The sequence below is a fragment of the Chionomys nivalis genome, chromosome 6, assembly GCF_950005125.1.
Source record: "Chionomys nivalis chromosome 6, mChiNiv1.1, whole genome shotgun sequence".
NCBI classification, from domain to species: Eukaryota; Metazoa; Chordata; class Mammalia; order Rodentia; family Cricetidae; genus Chionomys; species Chionomys nivalis.
In genome coordinates, this window is record NC_080091.1 from 90,598,511 (window position 1) to 90,616,375 (window position 17,865).

Sequence of the window (17,865 nt, forward strand, 5' to 3'; positions counted from 1 at the left end):
TCCAACTCTGAAGGTGAGAGGCAAACCTAAGGCCTGCACATAAAATCCTCAGGACCTCAACTGCATCTCAACCACCCTCTCCTCATGCAGTGCCCCAACAGTCCTAATTGCATTTCATCAGTCGTCAGCACAGGAAATCAGGGAGGCTGACACCTAAGTCACACAAGTCCTCAGCACTCCACAGACAGGCTTTGGGCCAGGGCACCAGCACTGGGAACGAACCAGTGGGCTGGGAGCCCTTAAACTCCTTAGGGACCCAGCTCTACAACATGCAAAATGTGATTCATGCCAACACATGTCACAGTTTTCTTTAACAATGGAGAGAGACAAATGAGTAAGTTCTTCAGAAATCAGAAATCAAAGAAAAACATTTCTGACTGCCTGTTTTTATAAAGTTTGATATTTACTCCAGAAATTGCCAAGCCAAGTGGATGTGATTGAGCACAAGTCTGCATTGCCTAGAGATATCAGGCGGTGGAAAGAGGGGAACACAGAGACCATGACACTGGCAAACAGGTCTTCTTGGTTTGTTTACTTGTATGGGTCAGAACTGGTTTCTAACTCGAGGTCCCCCTGCCCTGTGCTGGGATTACACACATGTAATACACACTCTAACTTGAGACCCCCCTGCCCTGTGCAGGCATTACACATGTAACACACACTTCACTGCAAACTACTTCTTAAAACACTGGCGATGCTAAAGCAAGTGGTCTCTTTTCCTGAACTTTAATTATTTTTGATCCTTTAAAAATCTAATGTGGAAGGGGCTCGAGAGTTGACTAGAGAGGACGTTTACAAACATCCAGAATTCCAGCTACAGGACACCTCTTCTGGCCTGTGAAGGCATCAAGCACACAAATGATGCAGACACACATGCAGGCAAACACCCCCCCATCCCCACCCCACACACACACAGATTCAAACAGGGGCAGGGATACAGTCTAGCGTGTATGAGGCCCCTAGGTTCAATTCTCAGCACTGAAATTTGAGTTAAATAAGTAAAATTTGGGGAGGCGGCCTCTTCAGCTGGATATCCTGACTGGGACTCACAGTCCCTTTGATCTGCTCTCAGTCAAGTTTCTAAGAATTTCAGAAACACTAACATGACCGGCCTTTCTGCCACTCAGAATTACAAATCCCTCTCCTTAAACCACTCCAAATTCTATGCTTTTCTCTTACCTATATTCTCACATTTATTTCCCAGAAGGCTGCAGGTAAAAGGTAACTTGAGGAACTGGTTCTCTCCTTCCACCGTGTGGAGCGGGGTGGGAGCGGGGGTTTCTCCCACATTTTGAAGTCTTTGCCACTTAATGTATATTTGAGACACAGGACTCTGGGCCAGACAGTCCGGGCATACTTCCTGAGGAGCAGGCACTGAGATGAGACCTGGTGAACGGAGAGGGGCTTCCTGGCACAGAAGCACCTGTTGCGGACAACGAACTAAATGTAAACTTGTCTTTGGGGCCAGTGTCGCTGTGATGTGAGTTTCCTCTGATCCCAGCCAGAGTCCTTGTGCCAGTGGCAAGCTGCCATGCCAACTGCCTGGCAGCTCTGTGGCTGTGCCACTGAATGGGATGATGGAGGGTGCAGGGTGATTGATACACGTGGGGCAGAATGAGGAATCAGGAGGAGTTCGTCTGTGTCTACCTCTGTGGAGATTACGGGTGTTGGATAAAGACTGAAAACCATGTTCAAAGAAGAACAAGAAATGAGTGCCCTAGACCTCTCTGGAGCCTGGCCAGGTCCTGGACCTGCAAACCTAAATATAGAAACTTAAAAATAGTGACAAGTGACCCACAGACATTTTGAGCAAGAGCTGCTCACAGACAGACCAGGGATACAAGCTGCTTTGTTTTTGCCAGTGTGTTTTCTGGGGTTTTGTTTTTCAAGCCAGTACTTACAAGCCAGAGAGTTCAAGACCAGGTATAAAATGAGACTTTCTGTTCCCCGGAAGTGTCCTGTTTTAGTGAAAAAGCAGTCTCCCCCTGCAGTGCAGTCAGGCAAGATTCTGAAAATCATTTTAAGCTCTGACAAAAGTACTGCAGAAAAAAACAAAAACTTGAAAAGCTCTAAAACTGCTGGAAGAAAGTTAGTGCAAAGGATAGAACTGGTTGAGACAGTGACAAGACAGAATCGCTAGCAGCCCGGGGAGGGGGAGGGGGCGGGGTGCAGAGCTGGAACTGGAAGCTCTGTCAGGGTGGTATCAGCTGGAACTGTTTTTTCACTTTCTGTTCCTTCTCAAAATTGCCAGAAGTACATTTGGTACCAGGAAGAGAAATTCCTGTTCCTCCTTGCTGTTCTCACACTTGAGACATTTGCGGAGGGATATGAGACTCCCCCAGGGCCCTGGAAAAGTGACGCTGCCAGCCCTGGGAGTCTCCTGCCTGGCACCGTGCTCTCCGGCTCGCTGAATCATTTAACTCTTTCCTGTGCTGGTACTCCCATGTGTGTGGCATTTAGAATACAAGGACAGAAAACCAGGTAAGATGGCCGGAGGGATGCTTTTAGTTTGGGCTGTCTGGATGTGATGAGAACTCAGATATCTATGCAGAACTCTTCCTAGGCAAGGGCCTGGATGGCAGAGCAAATTTACTTTTTGGTTTTGCATTTCTCCTTCCCAGTAGCCAAGAGCTACAACTTGGGGGGGGGGGGGGATCATTATTTTCCAAGTTTAAATTTGCTGCTTGTTCATATTCTCCAGGAACTCCATAATCAGCTATTTTTTACACCGATTCTGTTATTTTTAGCTGTTAAAATCATTAGATTGACAAAGAACAGCCCTCCTCTCCCCCACAGCAGTCCAGGCTCCAAATAAACCAGGCCTTTTCTCTTGAACTTCATCTTCTGTTTATGCATGGCCTACTTTCGGTCTGCACATCCCCCTTTAGCCCATGGTAATCTGTCAAGCTCCGGCTAATCGCCTTAATCCACTGTACTGAAGGATTTAAGTTTAATGTTTTAATCTAGGGGCCCTAGTATTTAAGTAATTAGAAGTCATATTCCTAGCTCTCTCCTTTAGACAAATTACCTCAGTTTGCTCTTTAATTCTAATTTATAAATAACAGTTCTAAGAGTTCACAGTGGGCATAGTTAGGAGTTTAGGATTGAAAGTTTGAATCAAGAAAAGAGGGATCTGTGACACCTATGCTTCTTGCACTCATTCTTTTTCTTTCTTTCTTTTTCTTTGAGACAGGGTTTCTCCATAGCTTTTGGTTCCTGTCCTGGAACTAGCTCTTGTAGACCAGGCTGGCCTCGAACTCACAGAGATTCGCCTGCCTCTGTCTCCCGAGTGCTGGGATTAAAGGCTTGCGCCACCACAGCCCGGCCTTGCACTCATTCTTAAGAGTCTCAAGCCTGTGGGCTTTCCTTAGAGTTCACTTTTATTTTTTATTACCATAATTATCCATAGGATGCAGTGTGGTAGTTCAGAACCTGTGGCATCTATCAGTATTAGCAAATCAGGAGTTAGTCCTTCCATTTCCTTAAATATTTAAAAAGCTGGTTAACGTGTAGCAGCTGCATATCTGTGAACAGCTGACACTTCAATACACGTTTACACTGCACACTAGTCAAAATGGCACTTCATTTATTATTTCATGTTTGGAGGTTGTGATTAAAATCAGCATCATTTAACATACTACCTAAAACAGACACTTGCTGTTGTATTTTAGAAGAATTTTGTCTGCTGTTTTCCAGAATCCTGTTGTATACTTAGAATTCCGTAAGTCATTCCAACATTCTTTCATGCCTGAGAACTTGTGAGCTTTGGAAAGAATTATTTTCCTATCAGTAAATCTGGACATTCTTAACAAAATGTTTCTAACGTCTTTCATGTCTGGCGGGTCATCGAGTCGCTGAGGGACTCTCTGGCTTTACCATCCACATCTCAGCTTCTCAGTTGGCAACACCGAAAACCCAGACCGGGAAAGTGAAGAGATGACAGCCTGGGTACCGAATCCAGACCCATGTGCAGTCTCTTCCAGAATCCCCATCACTAGGTCGGAAAGCTCACAGTTCTCTGCCTGCCTCTCTGCCTCCCGGGAAAGGCGAGCACCATCAGACCAGGCCCTGCACACTTTCTTTCTAAGCTGAATATTGAAGCACTTTAGGTATTAGTGAAAGTAATTTCTGGGCTAGAGGTTTTAGGAGAAAAAAATTGAAGGTAAGATGGAGTGAGAAGTGGGGTGGTGGCTAGCCTTAGCTCCAGGAGACTGGAGAAAAGTCCAGCAGTGCGGAGCAGCCTGGGAGATGAGCGTGCAGGGCCAAACCCCAGGGCTGAAATTCATTATTCACTTACTGAGGAATTCACAAAAGAACAATATTCACTAATAAAATAGGCTTGTACTGGATAATGTCTTGAATTTCTGTGAAAGCCTGAACAAGACTTTAACCATACTGTGCCAGTTTACTCAAGGAGTTCTTGTGAGCTCTCTGTACATGCAGACACTGCATCCACATGATGGGGAGGGGGGAGACTGGCTAGGCTGAGAGCGGAACTCAGCCTTAAGAGAAAGGTAGGGGGCTGATGACAAGGCTCGGTGGGCAGAGGTGCCTGCTGCCAAGAGGGACAGCCGATCCCAGATGCACGTGGTGGAGAGAACCAACTCTGGCAAGTCACCACCCTGCACTTGTCACCAAACCCAAATGCTCAGTCCCCAAAACCCACACGGTGGAGGCAAGGGTCCAACTATCACAAGTGTGCAGGCAAACACACTCACCATACTAACACACTCACACACTCCAATGCAACACACTCACACTTAACACATTCACACACTCACACAATAAATAAAGGTAGTTAATTTTTAAAAACATGAATTTTTTTAAACCTTCACCATATGACTACTTTGATTTTACTTGCCTTAGCAAACACTGGGAGGGCCCAAGAAGTTTTAATCCTAATACGTGCACTTTTGTTTGCGTTTTCTTTCAAACTGGTAAGGACCCAACAGGACAAAGGGGACAGTTCCAAACTATCTGGAATCAGAAATGCCACGCATCTGGGTTGTGGGACACACAGGTACCCTCTAATCCGACTCATGGGCTCCATGCTTTACCATGTGACTCAGGCTGAACAGGGGTCCTGCTGAAGCCCTGAGGGAGGAGCTGAGGCAGGAGGCTCTCGGGTCCTTCAAAACAAGAAAGTTTGAATTTCGGTATCTATCAATCGTGTGAGATTTGAGTTCTTTGTGGACTGATAAACTCCAAAGCCAAAAGAATGCCCCATGTACCCCACCCAAGAGCCCCCAAAGACCTGAACCTCAAGACTCCTCTGACTGGAAACATTCCAAGGAATGGCACTCACCTCCGACTGTGAAGGCATCCTCAGTCTGGTGAGCTTGGCCTTGGCAGGCACCTTTGCATCCGGCTTTTCAAAGCTCTGCTGTCCATAGTCTTCCAGCGGTGGCTTCAGCTCCGGGGACTCACTAGGAGCCTGATCCTGACCGTCCATGGGCCGGACATACGCCGTGGGCTTCTGCTGCATCGCAACACTTTTGGAGGGGAGAGGAGGGGGTGGAAACATCTGAGAAGGGGCTACCCCGAGGCTGGTAACTGCCACCAAACTGTCAAGAGGAGTCTCGTTATCCTGACCCTTCACCACCAGGTCCTTGGAAGACACAGCTGCACAGTAGCTTTTACTGCTAGAGCCACTGCTGCTGGGAACCTTGCTGGGTCCTTGCAGTCTGGAATGTACAGGTGACAAAGGGGGCACAGGGGATGGCAATGAGGAGATTAAGGGTGAGAGCTTCATCTCCGAAGCTGAGTCACCATCAGCTCTGCGGTCATACTTTCTGTGGCTGGAACAGTGCCCTTCCTGACTGAGGCGATCTTGAGTCAGACGCTGGCTGTCGGGCGGGCCATAGCTTTTGGCGTGGAGACTTGGCACTGGTTCCATCCTTGGCGGCGCCATCTTTGGACTGTGGCTAATGTTACCGACAGAAAGTGACCCAGGGGCAGAAGTAGGAATAGGCTGGTGGTAGACATGTGTGCGGAAGGAGTGGGAGGCAAGGCTGTTCCCCCTGTCATGAAGCGAAGGGTATCTCGGCTTCCCTGGCCTGTCTTCCGCGCCCTCCAGCCGCTGAGGGCAAGACTTGGCGCTCAGAAACTCCTTCATCTCCTCATAGTCACCTAGCATGTTCTGTATGCGACTCGACAACTCATCGCCTTTAGCCGTCTGCAAACAGAAAGACAGCGGGCTCAGACTGCGGAAACAAATCCACGCAGAGCAACCACTTAATAAACTATTCTGCAATCGCAGTAAGAAGAAACCCTCTCGACTTAACATGTAACGCCATGGTAACAATGTCCCCTGCTGAGCAGCCTGCCGCGGACACACATTACTAATTACAGGAGACTAACGTTACAAAAGAAAACCACACACTTTGGTAATTCTGACTAACCATGTTCAAAGAGTTCAGATTTTGTTTTCAAAAACAACCTCTGGGATAAGTTATTTTCTTAGTTATGACCCCTGATTGAACTCAGTGGTGCTGAATAGCTTTATCGCCGAGTTTTATGTTAGGATAGGCCAGCCTTTCTACCTCTCACACCCAGTGAATACCTTGTAGGGCTCTCCAAACAGCGGTGTCTTCTCAGCGAACACCTCTTTCTCTTGGTGAGCTTCTTGATTGCGTCTCTCCTTCTCTCGAATCCGAAGCAGGTTTCTATCTTCATTGTACAAGCTTTTCCAAATGCCACAAAAGAACAACAACAACAAAAACTATCAGTATCTGGGTCTCGTTGAGCACACATAGGTGTGGCGGGAGGAAGAATAGGCCCACAAAGATGTGGTAGCAGGGGGTCACTAAAGAAGGCACACCTGGGATTACAGAGATGACCTGGCAGTTAGGAGTGCACACTGCTCTCGCAGAGGACCCGAGTTCCGTTCCTGGGACCTACGTCTAGCGGCTCAGACATAGCTCACAGCTGCCTGTGAGTCCATCTCCAACACCTCTTCTGGGCTCTGTGAACACCTGTGGGTGCGCGCACAGCTCTCACACTCCACAAACATGCTGGCACACACTTCAAAATAAAAAGGGGACTGGAGTGATGGCTTCAAGGTTAAGAGCACTTGCTGCTCTTCTAGAGGTCCCAAGTTCAATTCCCAGCAACTACATGGTGGCTCACAGCCATCTATAATGAGATCTGGTGCCCCCTCCTGTCTGGCAGGCATACATACGTGCGGAACACTGTCTACATAATAAATAAATCTTCTTAAAATTAAAAATAAATACAAGGAGGGAGGGGAAAAGGGATGTGGGAGGAGAAGAAGACAAGTCTGAAGGGGCCAGTGGTTCACACCAGTAATCCCACTATTGAGGAGGTAGAAACAGGGGGATTGCCAAAAGTTCAAGGCCATCCTTGTCTATAGAGAAAATTCAATAAAAGATTTTTGGTCTACTCTGGGGGCATCTTAGCATATAAACTCAGAAAGATGATTTGTGCTCATTTCAAATGGCAGGATGAAGAATCCAGCTATAGACTTCAGTTCTCTATACTAAGGATGTCACACAGTCCAATTCATACCACATAAAAATATATCCCGCAACTTCGGATGTGTTAGCAAACTGGTTAAAATGAACTCACTGACAGGCAAATTGGAGACGGATTCTTTCTGAAAGCTCCATATGACCCAAACAGGTCTGCCCACTGCCTGCCTTCTCCAGACCTCCCTTTGTGATCTACATTGAATAATGGGGAAGAAGAAAAATTATAAAAAGACTTTGTCTTCTTGACCTGCTTCAGGGGTTCTGCTAAGACTTCCCTATCTGAACTATCTAAGCAAAAGAAAACACTTGATTGCCTTGGCTGTGTCTATCTGCCTTCCCCGATGCTAGCTGACGTCAAATGCCCTCTCCAATGCTCTCCCATGCTTCCAATCTTGTGATGAGAGCCTCCTGGTCTCCATGTCTCCCCATCTTAATCTTCTAACTCAGCCTTCCTTTACTGACTGGGTTTACGGTCCTGATTCTTTTGTAGCTCTCCATATCTAAAATGACAATCATTGATGGCTCCTTAGACTACAGAGTAGCCACCAAATCTTTGCTTTGGCATTAGAATTCCCTGACAATGCCCTGCAGGTCTGTTGCAAGCACGTGGCCATTCCCCACTGCCCAAGAACACCTAGTAAGTAAGAGTCAGTCCCTCCTGCTAACCCGCACTCAGACCCCCTCTACTGAAAGGAAACTATTCTTCCAGGACTGGCCTTCGTGCTGCCCCTCAGGGCCACCCTACAAATCACCCCAAACTCTGTCACACCAGGCCATGGCCTAGGAGTGGATCTGCTTCCATGCCAGCCCCAAACCTCTGCCCTCTCTCCCTCTACCTCCTCTGCACACACCCCCCCCCGACCTTAACCACAGACCTGCACCCTAACTTTCAATTTTCGACAGATTCAGATGAATTCAAATGTCACCCACTATAAAGACGTCCCTTCAAGTCCACTAACTATGTGCCTGCCCAACATGTCAGCTGGCCATTGCTTCTAGAACAGGTTTCCATTAGAGCAGAACATCACTGTCACTCTCTCCTGGTACTTAAATTGTGGGCGCCAATCAAATATTTTATATTAAAGCACAGCCGTTAATACATCAGTAGTAAACCCTGTCTCGAAAAACCAAAAAAAAAAAAAAAAAAAAAAAAAAAAAAAATACATCAGTAGTATATATGTATGTATTCAGGTTTTTCGGGACAGGGTTTCTCTGTGTAGCCCAGGTTGTCCCAGAACTAATTCTGTAGCCAGTCTGGCCTCGAACTCAGAGTTATGCCTGCCTCTGCCTCCTCTGACACCAACACCCAGACCAGTATTTTCTCTTTTTTTACTTCTTTGGCAAAATTTTTCTTATATTTAACACTAAAAAATATATATACAAAAACAATTTGAGAAAATAAGTCAATCTAAACTACAGTGTCCCCACCTCTGCTTCCCCGGGGCTGAGATTTAAGGCACAAGCCTGGCTAGAACCATGCTTTACAAAGCAACACCAAAGATTTTGAATTTAACTCACTGCCACTGTTCAGCTGAAAATCTCGAAGTAGTGAGGTGAGTAGAGGCAGTCATGACTGTCTGCTGGGTGGGTCTGAGTCCAGCCTGGGAGACTCACCCACACTGTCCATGGTCTCTTTCACCAAGGTTCCCGGACAAGGCAGAGGGCAAAAAAAAAAACAGTTCACAGAGAGAAGGTCAGCGACCCATTCTAGGCTGGCTTTTTTCTTTATGCAGCTAACAGCATTGCGAGCTTCTGGTTCATTTCGGTATTAACTTGTTAAACATCTGCAGTAGCTCAAGGGTTGTTTCTGAAAGGGTCCTGGGAAATCTATTTTATCCAGAAATATTTTTTCTGTACCCTCTGACATTAGGGGCAAGGCAAATTTCAAAAGTAAGCAGTGCCATCATCCAGACCACGAGTGGAACCTTTGCAGACTATTTCAAACTAAGCACAGGGCAAGGCAGGAGAAACGGAAGAATTGCTGTGTGTGCATACATATGTGTACAGTGTATGGGCCAGACACATTTCAGTTTCCAGGAATTAAATAAACTCGAGCTTTCTCTGGCAGTACAGCCATTGGGCACTATCCTTTGCTACTGTTACTACAGTCACCAGAATGTCTTTGTTCATGCACACATACATGATGTGGCTGTCACATACTAATGGCTTTACTTCTTGCCTTCCATTTTTATGGACTTGAACTCTAGGTTCCACTTCACCTGCTGAGCTATCTCACTGGCCTGGGGGGTGGCGAGAGGGAGAGGGAGAGAGGGAGGGAGAGAGGGAGGGAAGGAGGGAGGGAGGGAGGGAGGGAGGGAGGGAGGGAGGGAGGGAGGGAGGAAGAGAGAGAAAGAACATGTGCACAGGATTTCTCTGTGTGTAGCCCTGGCTGTCCTGGACCTAGTTCTATAGATCAGCTGGCCTTGAACTCACAGAGAACCACCTGCTCTTCTCTCCTGAGTGCTGGGATTAAAGACCTTGGCCACTACTGTCCTGCACAGCCTGGCAGCATCTTTAAGTGAGGGGATTTTTTGAGGCGGCAGTGAAGGTCTTTGTGAGTCTCACTCTGTAATTATCTTTGAATAATTACAAGTTAACTATGGCTTTAATTAAAGGCAACCACCTCCCCCAGGAGAAGCAACACGGTTTTCACTCTCTTGCGTACTCAAGGAACATCATACTGATACCCAAACACCGTAACTCAAGAGACCCTTGTGGATGGCCGCAGCACTCAGCATTAACTCATTCTCCCAAGTGAGCATCAGGAGGTAAAGGCTTTTACAGGAGCCGAATGCAGAGGCCAGTCTCCAGGTTAGCACAAAGAAGGGTCTGGAAGCTGTTCAGAGAGAGAGTGATCCTGAGGGGTGCCGAGACCAGCAGTGCTCAGGACAAGAGCCCCGACGGGGACCACCCCCCCACACACACACACACTGGGCCTCAGCATTGTCCTGGTCCAAGAGGGAAAAAATAAGGCTTAAAGACTGACTTTGTCATGACGCTCTAGAAATCCAAAATCCTGGCCAAAGCTTATGTTCTCAGTCACAGATCTGCCAGCAAACCTGCCTGGCTGTGTTGAGTGGGTTGGTGACGACTAGGAAGGTATGCTAACTTATAATCACCTTAATTCCTTAGTTTCAAGGAGGTGCACGTCAGACCAGGCATTATCCCTGCCAAGAGAACAGCCTCAAAACCGCAAAATAAATGGCCGGTTCAACCAAGCACACAAAGACCTTACAGGAAGTGTCAGGGATGGACAGGGTATAGGTGCTCTCAACTTCTAGAAACTGAGCTACAATTCTTCTTTAGCTCCTTTTGTTTAATTTCACAAACTCGAGGTCACTGATCCCATAATAACCTAGGAACCTCTGGACTTATGCTTCTCATATACTAAGAGACTCATGTGGATCTACTTCATGGGCAGGCAATATAAATAACTTTGCACCTAAGTTCCCATAATGTGCCCAACAGGGAGTTTCCACAACTCCTCTGGCTGGTGAGCCAAGTAATGTTCATAGGGCACTCACTCCAACCCAGTAATCCTCATCTAGAGAGAAAAAACTTGAAGCCTAACTGACTGCAGATAAAACAAGCCATGTTGTCTACAACTCCACCTGCAAATTCTGCTCGCCCCACAAACCCGGGAGTTCTGCAGAAGAAAGCATCCTTGGACAGGGATGATAAGATACTCTCTGCAGCATGGAGGTTCAACAGGACACAGCGGAAAGACTTCTGCAAGAATTCCGCAAGCCTCGGGCTGCCTGTGCTCTGGGAGAGAGCTCACGTGTGAAGAACTCCCACTGCTGAGGTCTCGAGCCGGTTGAGGTGCACTGTAACCCACAAGTTCTTGCTGACAGAACTCCCCGCTCCAAATAAAGATTCGGAAACCTAAGCCGTGTCAGGGTGTGCTCACTTTGAGAGAGGTGTGAAAACCATCTCGGCCTCCGGTACAGCGGTTAAGTCAACCCCAAGCTGTGCTTGTCATGGCACATTTACTCAGAGGCTTCTCCTTGGGGGATGGACTGTGTGGCAGAGGTGTTAAAGTACTGAGAAAATGAAAGTCCTTCCAACTCTGTAAAGCATCAAGGGGGGGAGGGGACCTCTCTTCCCTTTCCTTAGCACTAAAAAGGGAAATAGCAAACCGAGAGTCACACAAAGGCTCTAGCTGGGCTGTGGCCATGGGCAGCATGCTGGCTCTGGTATCAGCTGGCTAAAGCTCCTTCTCCCAGGCTGGAGCCCACAAGCCCTGCCACGAAACTAGGTTAGTCTAGCAGGACTGCTGAATGTCTTTCCTGCTCCCATAGCAACCCAGGGCCCACAGGGCTGCCTGTGAACAGCTGACTGTCCATTTATCACCCCTGACTGCTCTCACTCTGCCTGTGACTTTCTCTCAAAGATGTCACCAGCTCCCTCTAGAACTTTTGATTATTATTTGAACAGTAGAGGTTAGTACAGTCTTCTTCATGTTTCTCCTTACAGACTGGGAAGGAAAACGAAATCACCAACTGGAGTCATTCTGTCTTAGAAACTCTACACCCTTCTGCCTTAAACATGAAATGGAAACAATCTGTAAGACTCACAACTTCCAGCTGCCTTGGCTCACAAAGCACGGACGGACGGACGAGTATTTGTGTCACAGGTGGGTAGAGGTGAAGGCCCAGGGTTCGGAGGTTCTGCCCAGTGGCGTTAGAACACTGGAACAATTCTGCTTTATCTTGTGCCCTTTGTTTCCACTCTGGCCACACAGTATCTTGGAAACTTTTTTGACACGTTACTATTATGAAAGACATCAACACATTTTAAAAGTACAGCGTTGGTTCACCATTCAACTACATTTCTCCAAATGTCGTTTAAAACAGGACAGTTCCATGCTTGAAGACAAACTGAAATATGGAGACTATTCCCCTCCTTATTTCATTGTGTGTGAAAAAAAGAATGTGCAACAGGCTTTCTCATAACAAAAATCACTCTTCATACCCTTCCCATTACCTAACACACACGGCAAACGGGGGCAGCGGGGTCCTGAATCAGGAGGACTCGATCCGCAAACACAAACTCTTACAGCCAAAGTGGCACTTATAAGCCAGTGACAATGACAAACTGGCTGTTCTCTCAGCTGTTTTCCTGGAGCAGAACCCAGGGATCATGTGTTAGGGCTCCCAGCTACCCACTGCTGCTCGCCACAGCAGGCGTGGCATCATCGTGGTTTATTTTAATACTGAAGAACTTCTTAGGTGACCCCGTAGGTGACAGCCTAGAAAACACTACCACACAACCTGTTGTCCACGCACTTTCCTGAGGGAAATGCACAATAGGGAAAGTTAAACCCGTTCTACATGATAGAGCCTTTCTTCTGTCTCACAGGTTTGCACACCTGAAATGCCTGGTATAAGTTTTAAACTGATAAAGTTATAAGAAAGTTGGATTCTGAAGAGAGGAGACGGCAAGGCATGTTAATTTACCTTCCCCAAAGCCCTGCCTAAGGCTAGAAGGCGCGTTCTGTTTATGTTCAGTTTTGTACCTGGTGTGGTGGTGCACACCTTTAGCACCATCCCTGGGGAGGCAGAGGCAGGCTGATCTCTGTGAGGTCAGACCAGCTTGGGCTGCAACAAGTTCCAGAACAACCAGAGCTACCTACAGAGACCCAGTCACAAAGTTTGGTTGCAATATTCTTTTCACAAAGAGATATATTCACAGAGTATTTCAGTAGATTCTCTCTCGCGCGCGCGCACACACACACACACATACACACACACAGTGAGAAAGAGAGAGAGAGAGAGAGAGAGAGAGAGAGAGAGAGAGAGAGAGACCGCGACCATGCTGCAGAGCTCTGAGCACTAGACTTGACCCTGGATTGTCACAATGGAACTTCATACCCTGGGTATAAAGAAGCAAAGCTGAGCCTGCAGTAAACTGGAGACCATGTCCAAGGCCCAGATGCCACGGCTGGTGTTTTACAGCCGCTTGCTTCTCCTCAGAACACGTGTGGATATATTTCAAGGGGCGAGTTTTTAGTCTACAGGTAGAAAACCACCTGCCTTTTCATAAACCGGCTCTCCGTGTGGATCAAGGAAACTGCAGATGCACAACCCAGCGCTAAGAGACAAGGATGAGAGGAAAAGCTAGGTTTCCCCACACACGAGGTCAATCAGTAAAAGTGAAAAACAAAAACAGGGCTAGAGCAATGGCTGAGCAGTCAGAAGCACTGGCTTAACCAGCTATAACTCTAGTTTCAAGGACCTGACACCTTCGGCCTTCCTACACACTGGGCACACACACGGTGCACAGATATACAATGCAGGCAAAACACCTACAAACATAAAAAATTAAGTAAAAAACAAATACTAAGGCCAGAGAGATGGCTCAGCAGTGGAGAACACCCAGTTAGTTCCCAGAAACCACATGGTGGTTCATAACCATCTGTAACTCTAGTTCTGGGGAACCCAATGCCATCTGACCTCTGTGGGCACCTGACTATGGTGTACATGGGTACACACAGGCAAGACACTCATACACAGAGTAAAATAAATAAACCTCTGTGTGTGTATACTCACACATACATACATACACACATACATAAGCAATAACTCCTTGTCCCCAAGTTTTGGCTATCTGGAGCTAGAGGGTCATGAAATGTTTTTATTTTTTTTCTTAAAATATTTATTTATTATATTATGTGTATAGCATTCCTTCCACTTGTGCCTGCAAGCCAGAAGGGGGCGCCAGGTCTCATTATAGATGGCTGTAAGCCACCATGTGGTTGCTGGGAATTGAACTCAGGACCTCTGGAAGAGCAGTCAGTGCTCTTAACCTCTGAGCCATCTCTCCAGCCCCCATGAAATGTTTTTAATGTTGTGTGCAATGTGAACAGATTAATGTCACTAAGAAGCTACAGAAAACTGTCTCTGCAAAAGGTCCTCTCATGACAAACTCTTTTTGCTGCAAACGGAAGACACATACAGAAAACACTCCCTCACTTGAGACAGACTCTGTGGCACAATCTTTAATCCCAGCACTCCAGAGGCAGAGGCGGGTGGATCTCTGTGAGTTTGAGGCCAGTCTGGTATACACAGTGAGTTGCAGGAGAGGGCTACATAGTAAGACTGTCTTTTAAAATAAATCTGTCACTTGGCTGGATGGCCCTGTCCTCTCCATCCCCACCCACCCACTCCTCATCAAAATGATATTATTTACTTGGGCCGACACTGCTGTTGGCTCTTCCCAGGAGCGCCGGTGGCCTCGTGTGGCCTCATGTGAACGTGCCATTCTCCTCGCTATTGAGTTGCCCATGAAATGAAGGGCAGTATCACACACCTAAGAGACAAAGCGGCTGGCTCATTGAAGCTGGTCTCATTACAGCCACGAACTGAACTGTGGTCACAACTAGGAAAGAATGTAGGCAGGTGACCTTTGAGTCCTATTATTTTTAAAAACTTTACTGCATTTAGTTTCGTGAAGCAAGCTAATAATGCTTGAACACAGAATCTGATATTCAAGCGAGGTACTGTGTGTACTTCAGCACTTGGATGTGGAGTTAACCAGCAGCTGCTCGCTCTCCCGGGCTAGCTACCTCCACAGAGCTGCCTCCTGGATCTATTAAACTCCTAAATCTGATATTGTTCGTTCGCCTCCTCCTCCCCGCCAGCCCCCTCCCAAGCCCTGGCCTCCTAAAAGGCTCCAGCTGCAAAGGAGGGAGAGGGGTGGTGGCAGCAAACATGACCTCCTGCAGGGAACCCAGCACCCATTCTCCAGTCTCTTCGGGTCACCTCTCCAAACAAGCAGGACTGGAGGACTGGAGGACGGGGAAGAGTCCAGCTGTTTCCAGGTGCCACTAGCAGACTGCATTTGCTGTCCCTATAGCTACACAGACTCTAGGTGGACCTGGGGGCTGCCCTATTGTCCTGGGAGCTTCCCAAGGACGCAGACCCGCCCCCAGGGTGTCATATGCAGCAGAGCTTACACACTGCCACTCGACCCACATCTGAGTGGAACAAGCATGTTCAGACATCAAACAACTCAGAATTCCGCAGAATCCCGTCACTCTGCACAATGACAAACTGTGAATCATTGTCTGGCACCTAAAATGGATCTCGCCCGCAGATCCTTCTGCCCATGAAATGACTCAAGGACGTTGACATCACCCCTTCCCAGGTGCAGCAGGGGAGCAGCTGAGTGACACCATGTGCTCAGGGGCTGCTGGGAGGAAGTTGTCAGCTTCCCACACTTGCTAATTAATCACAAACAAAACTGCACTCTACAGAGGGGGAGGAAGGGGAGTACGTTCATGAAACAGTTATAGCAAACACACACTTATATCTAAGCCAACAGACCCAGGATAGCTGTTCTATGTTACTTTAGGGATGGAGATGGCTCTGCCCAGACAGGGACTTGCTTGTCAAACTTGAAACCAAGTTTGATCTCTCCAGAAACTCACATGTTGGAAGAACATGACCCTGTGAATTTTCCTCACACCTGCATGTGGTGCTGTGGCATGCATGCATCCACAAACATACATACTAAATAAATAGACAGACATGAGAATTCCATAGTTATGTCTAGGACTAAGACGTCAACAATAAAAATTCCAGCTGAAAGTACAAGTTAAGAGCACAGGACGGAGCGGAGCGGTTCCCTCAGGGCCAAGAGCCCTCTGTAGACTTCACCTGTGCTGGAGGGGGGCAGGAAGCTACAAACTACAAGTCTAAAGCCCAGGGTTACAGGGAGATGGACATAGTGTGAGCTTCCATCCTGTGGGGACATTATGTACAATGTACCGCACTGTCCCTGCTGCCCACTGCAGATATCACTCAACATCAATGCAAGGAGCCTGCAGGTGAGGCCTCATGTCCACCCAGCACATTCACCTTAATCGCCACCTCTTAGATTCAGGTTTCTCCCAAAAAGCCACATTGGCCTTTTCAGGCCCCCAAACAAGTCCAGCCGTGCCCTGTCTGGACACCCTATGCCCGGAGCAGCCCGTCTCTCGTCGCTGGTATCTCATGTCCTAGATCTACACAGGGCTCACCTCACAGCAGAGGCTCGCTAGCCCTCTTCCTTGCTTCATCCCTCTCAATCTAAAATTAACTTGTCCACTAGCTAATACGTTCAGTGATCCCATAGCTCCCGCCCCAGCGCTAACGCCCTCGGCGACAGGGACACTGGGACAGTGGGAACCGACTGCCCCACACCCGCCCTGCACGCAGAAGCAAATGAGCTCGTTTTCAATAAAAGCATTTTAAAAGGATGCTTCTTCAAAAGATAACTCTTAAAGGATAATAACTTTCATAAAACAGGCAGTTATAGACACCATTCTCTAGATGTTTAATAATCAACAAATACCAAGTGCCAAACGGGAAAGAGAAAAACTAAGACATCCCCAAACTCATGGTGTGTGCCATTAGACTGCTAAACTGTAGCGATTGGAGGACACGTGAACGTTTCTCACGAGAAATTATTCAGAGGCAAGTTCATGTTTCTGCTGTTTTAAAACCAGCTCTACAGCCCTTTAAAAAATGCTAAACATGGGGTGGGGTTGAGACACAATTTCTCCACGTAATCCTGAAACTCCTTGCCTTGAACTCAGAGATTGGATGTCTCTGCCTCTGGAGCACTGGGATTAAAGGTGTGTAACACTATGCCCCACCTTAAAAAGAAAGAAAATCTGTAAAGGTATTTCTCACTTAATAGTTAGCACCAGACAATTACACCAGACTGAAGGCTGTCCCTCCTGTAGAAGGCTTGGAACACACAGGAGTATCAGGTCCAAAAGGAAGAGACCCTCCCAAGGAGTGAACTTCCAAGACACATTCCAGAAAACCAACAGCACCACATCCAATAAGGAGAAGTGTTTGAAACCAAGCCAGTGGGCCAGCACGGCTTCAGCTAGGACAAAGGCTCAGCACTTAGCCTTGCTACCCAGCAGCAGGAAGCCACAGGAAAGGTTTCCACTTGGAAAATGAAAGGAAAAGCAATGCCTGTGTATTGATAACAGCGAGGAACAATGGGGACAAGGAAGCTGGCATGGGCCAATTTGTTTCTCTACAGACTCGGAATAAAATACAGTCAGCGTGCGGAGACCCAGAAACACAGTTTCAGTGTCTGAATAAACAGCACTAGCAAAAATGAGAGGATTCCAACTCTGTTCACAAAACCCTGTCGAGGAAGGATAGGGAATTGGAGGGTCCTCCGTCCCCCAGTGACACGCTCTTCTCGTGGAAACCAGGGTCAAGTGTGCTCAACAGAGTTAAACAGACTGCTGTAGGCACAACAACACTAAAGAGAATCTTGCTATGCTTTTATATCAGGCTCCAGCACTTAATCTTATTTTCATATTATCCAAAGTGAACAACAGATGATGTTTACGGGAATCATGGGCATT

The 17,865-nt window shown here is 47.3% G+C and overlaps 1 protein-coding gene across 4 annotated transcripts in view; it reads right to left on the reverse strand.

The window, feature by feature from the left end:
- The window catches only part of Aff1 (ALF transcription elongation factor 1), a 163,738-nt gene that overhangs the window by 68,377 nt on the left and 77,496 nt on the right, over positions 1 to 17,865 (reverse strand). For all 4 annotated transcript variants that reach the window (XM_057771555.1, XM_057771554.1, XM_057771557.1 and 1 more), the window contains 2 exons: positions 6,563 to 6,683; positions 5,306 to 6,175 (listed from right to left, as the gene is read on the reverse strand). In XM_057771555.1, coding sequence (XP_057627538.1) covers positions 5,306 to 6,175; positions 6,563 to 6,683 — 991 coding nt within the window. The remainder of the gene's footprint in view (positions 1 to 5,305; positions 6,176 to 6,562; positions 6,684 to 17,865) is intronic.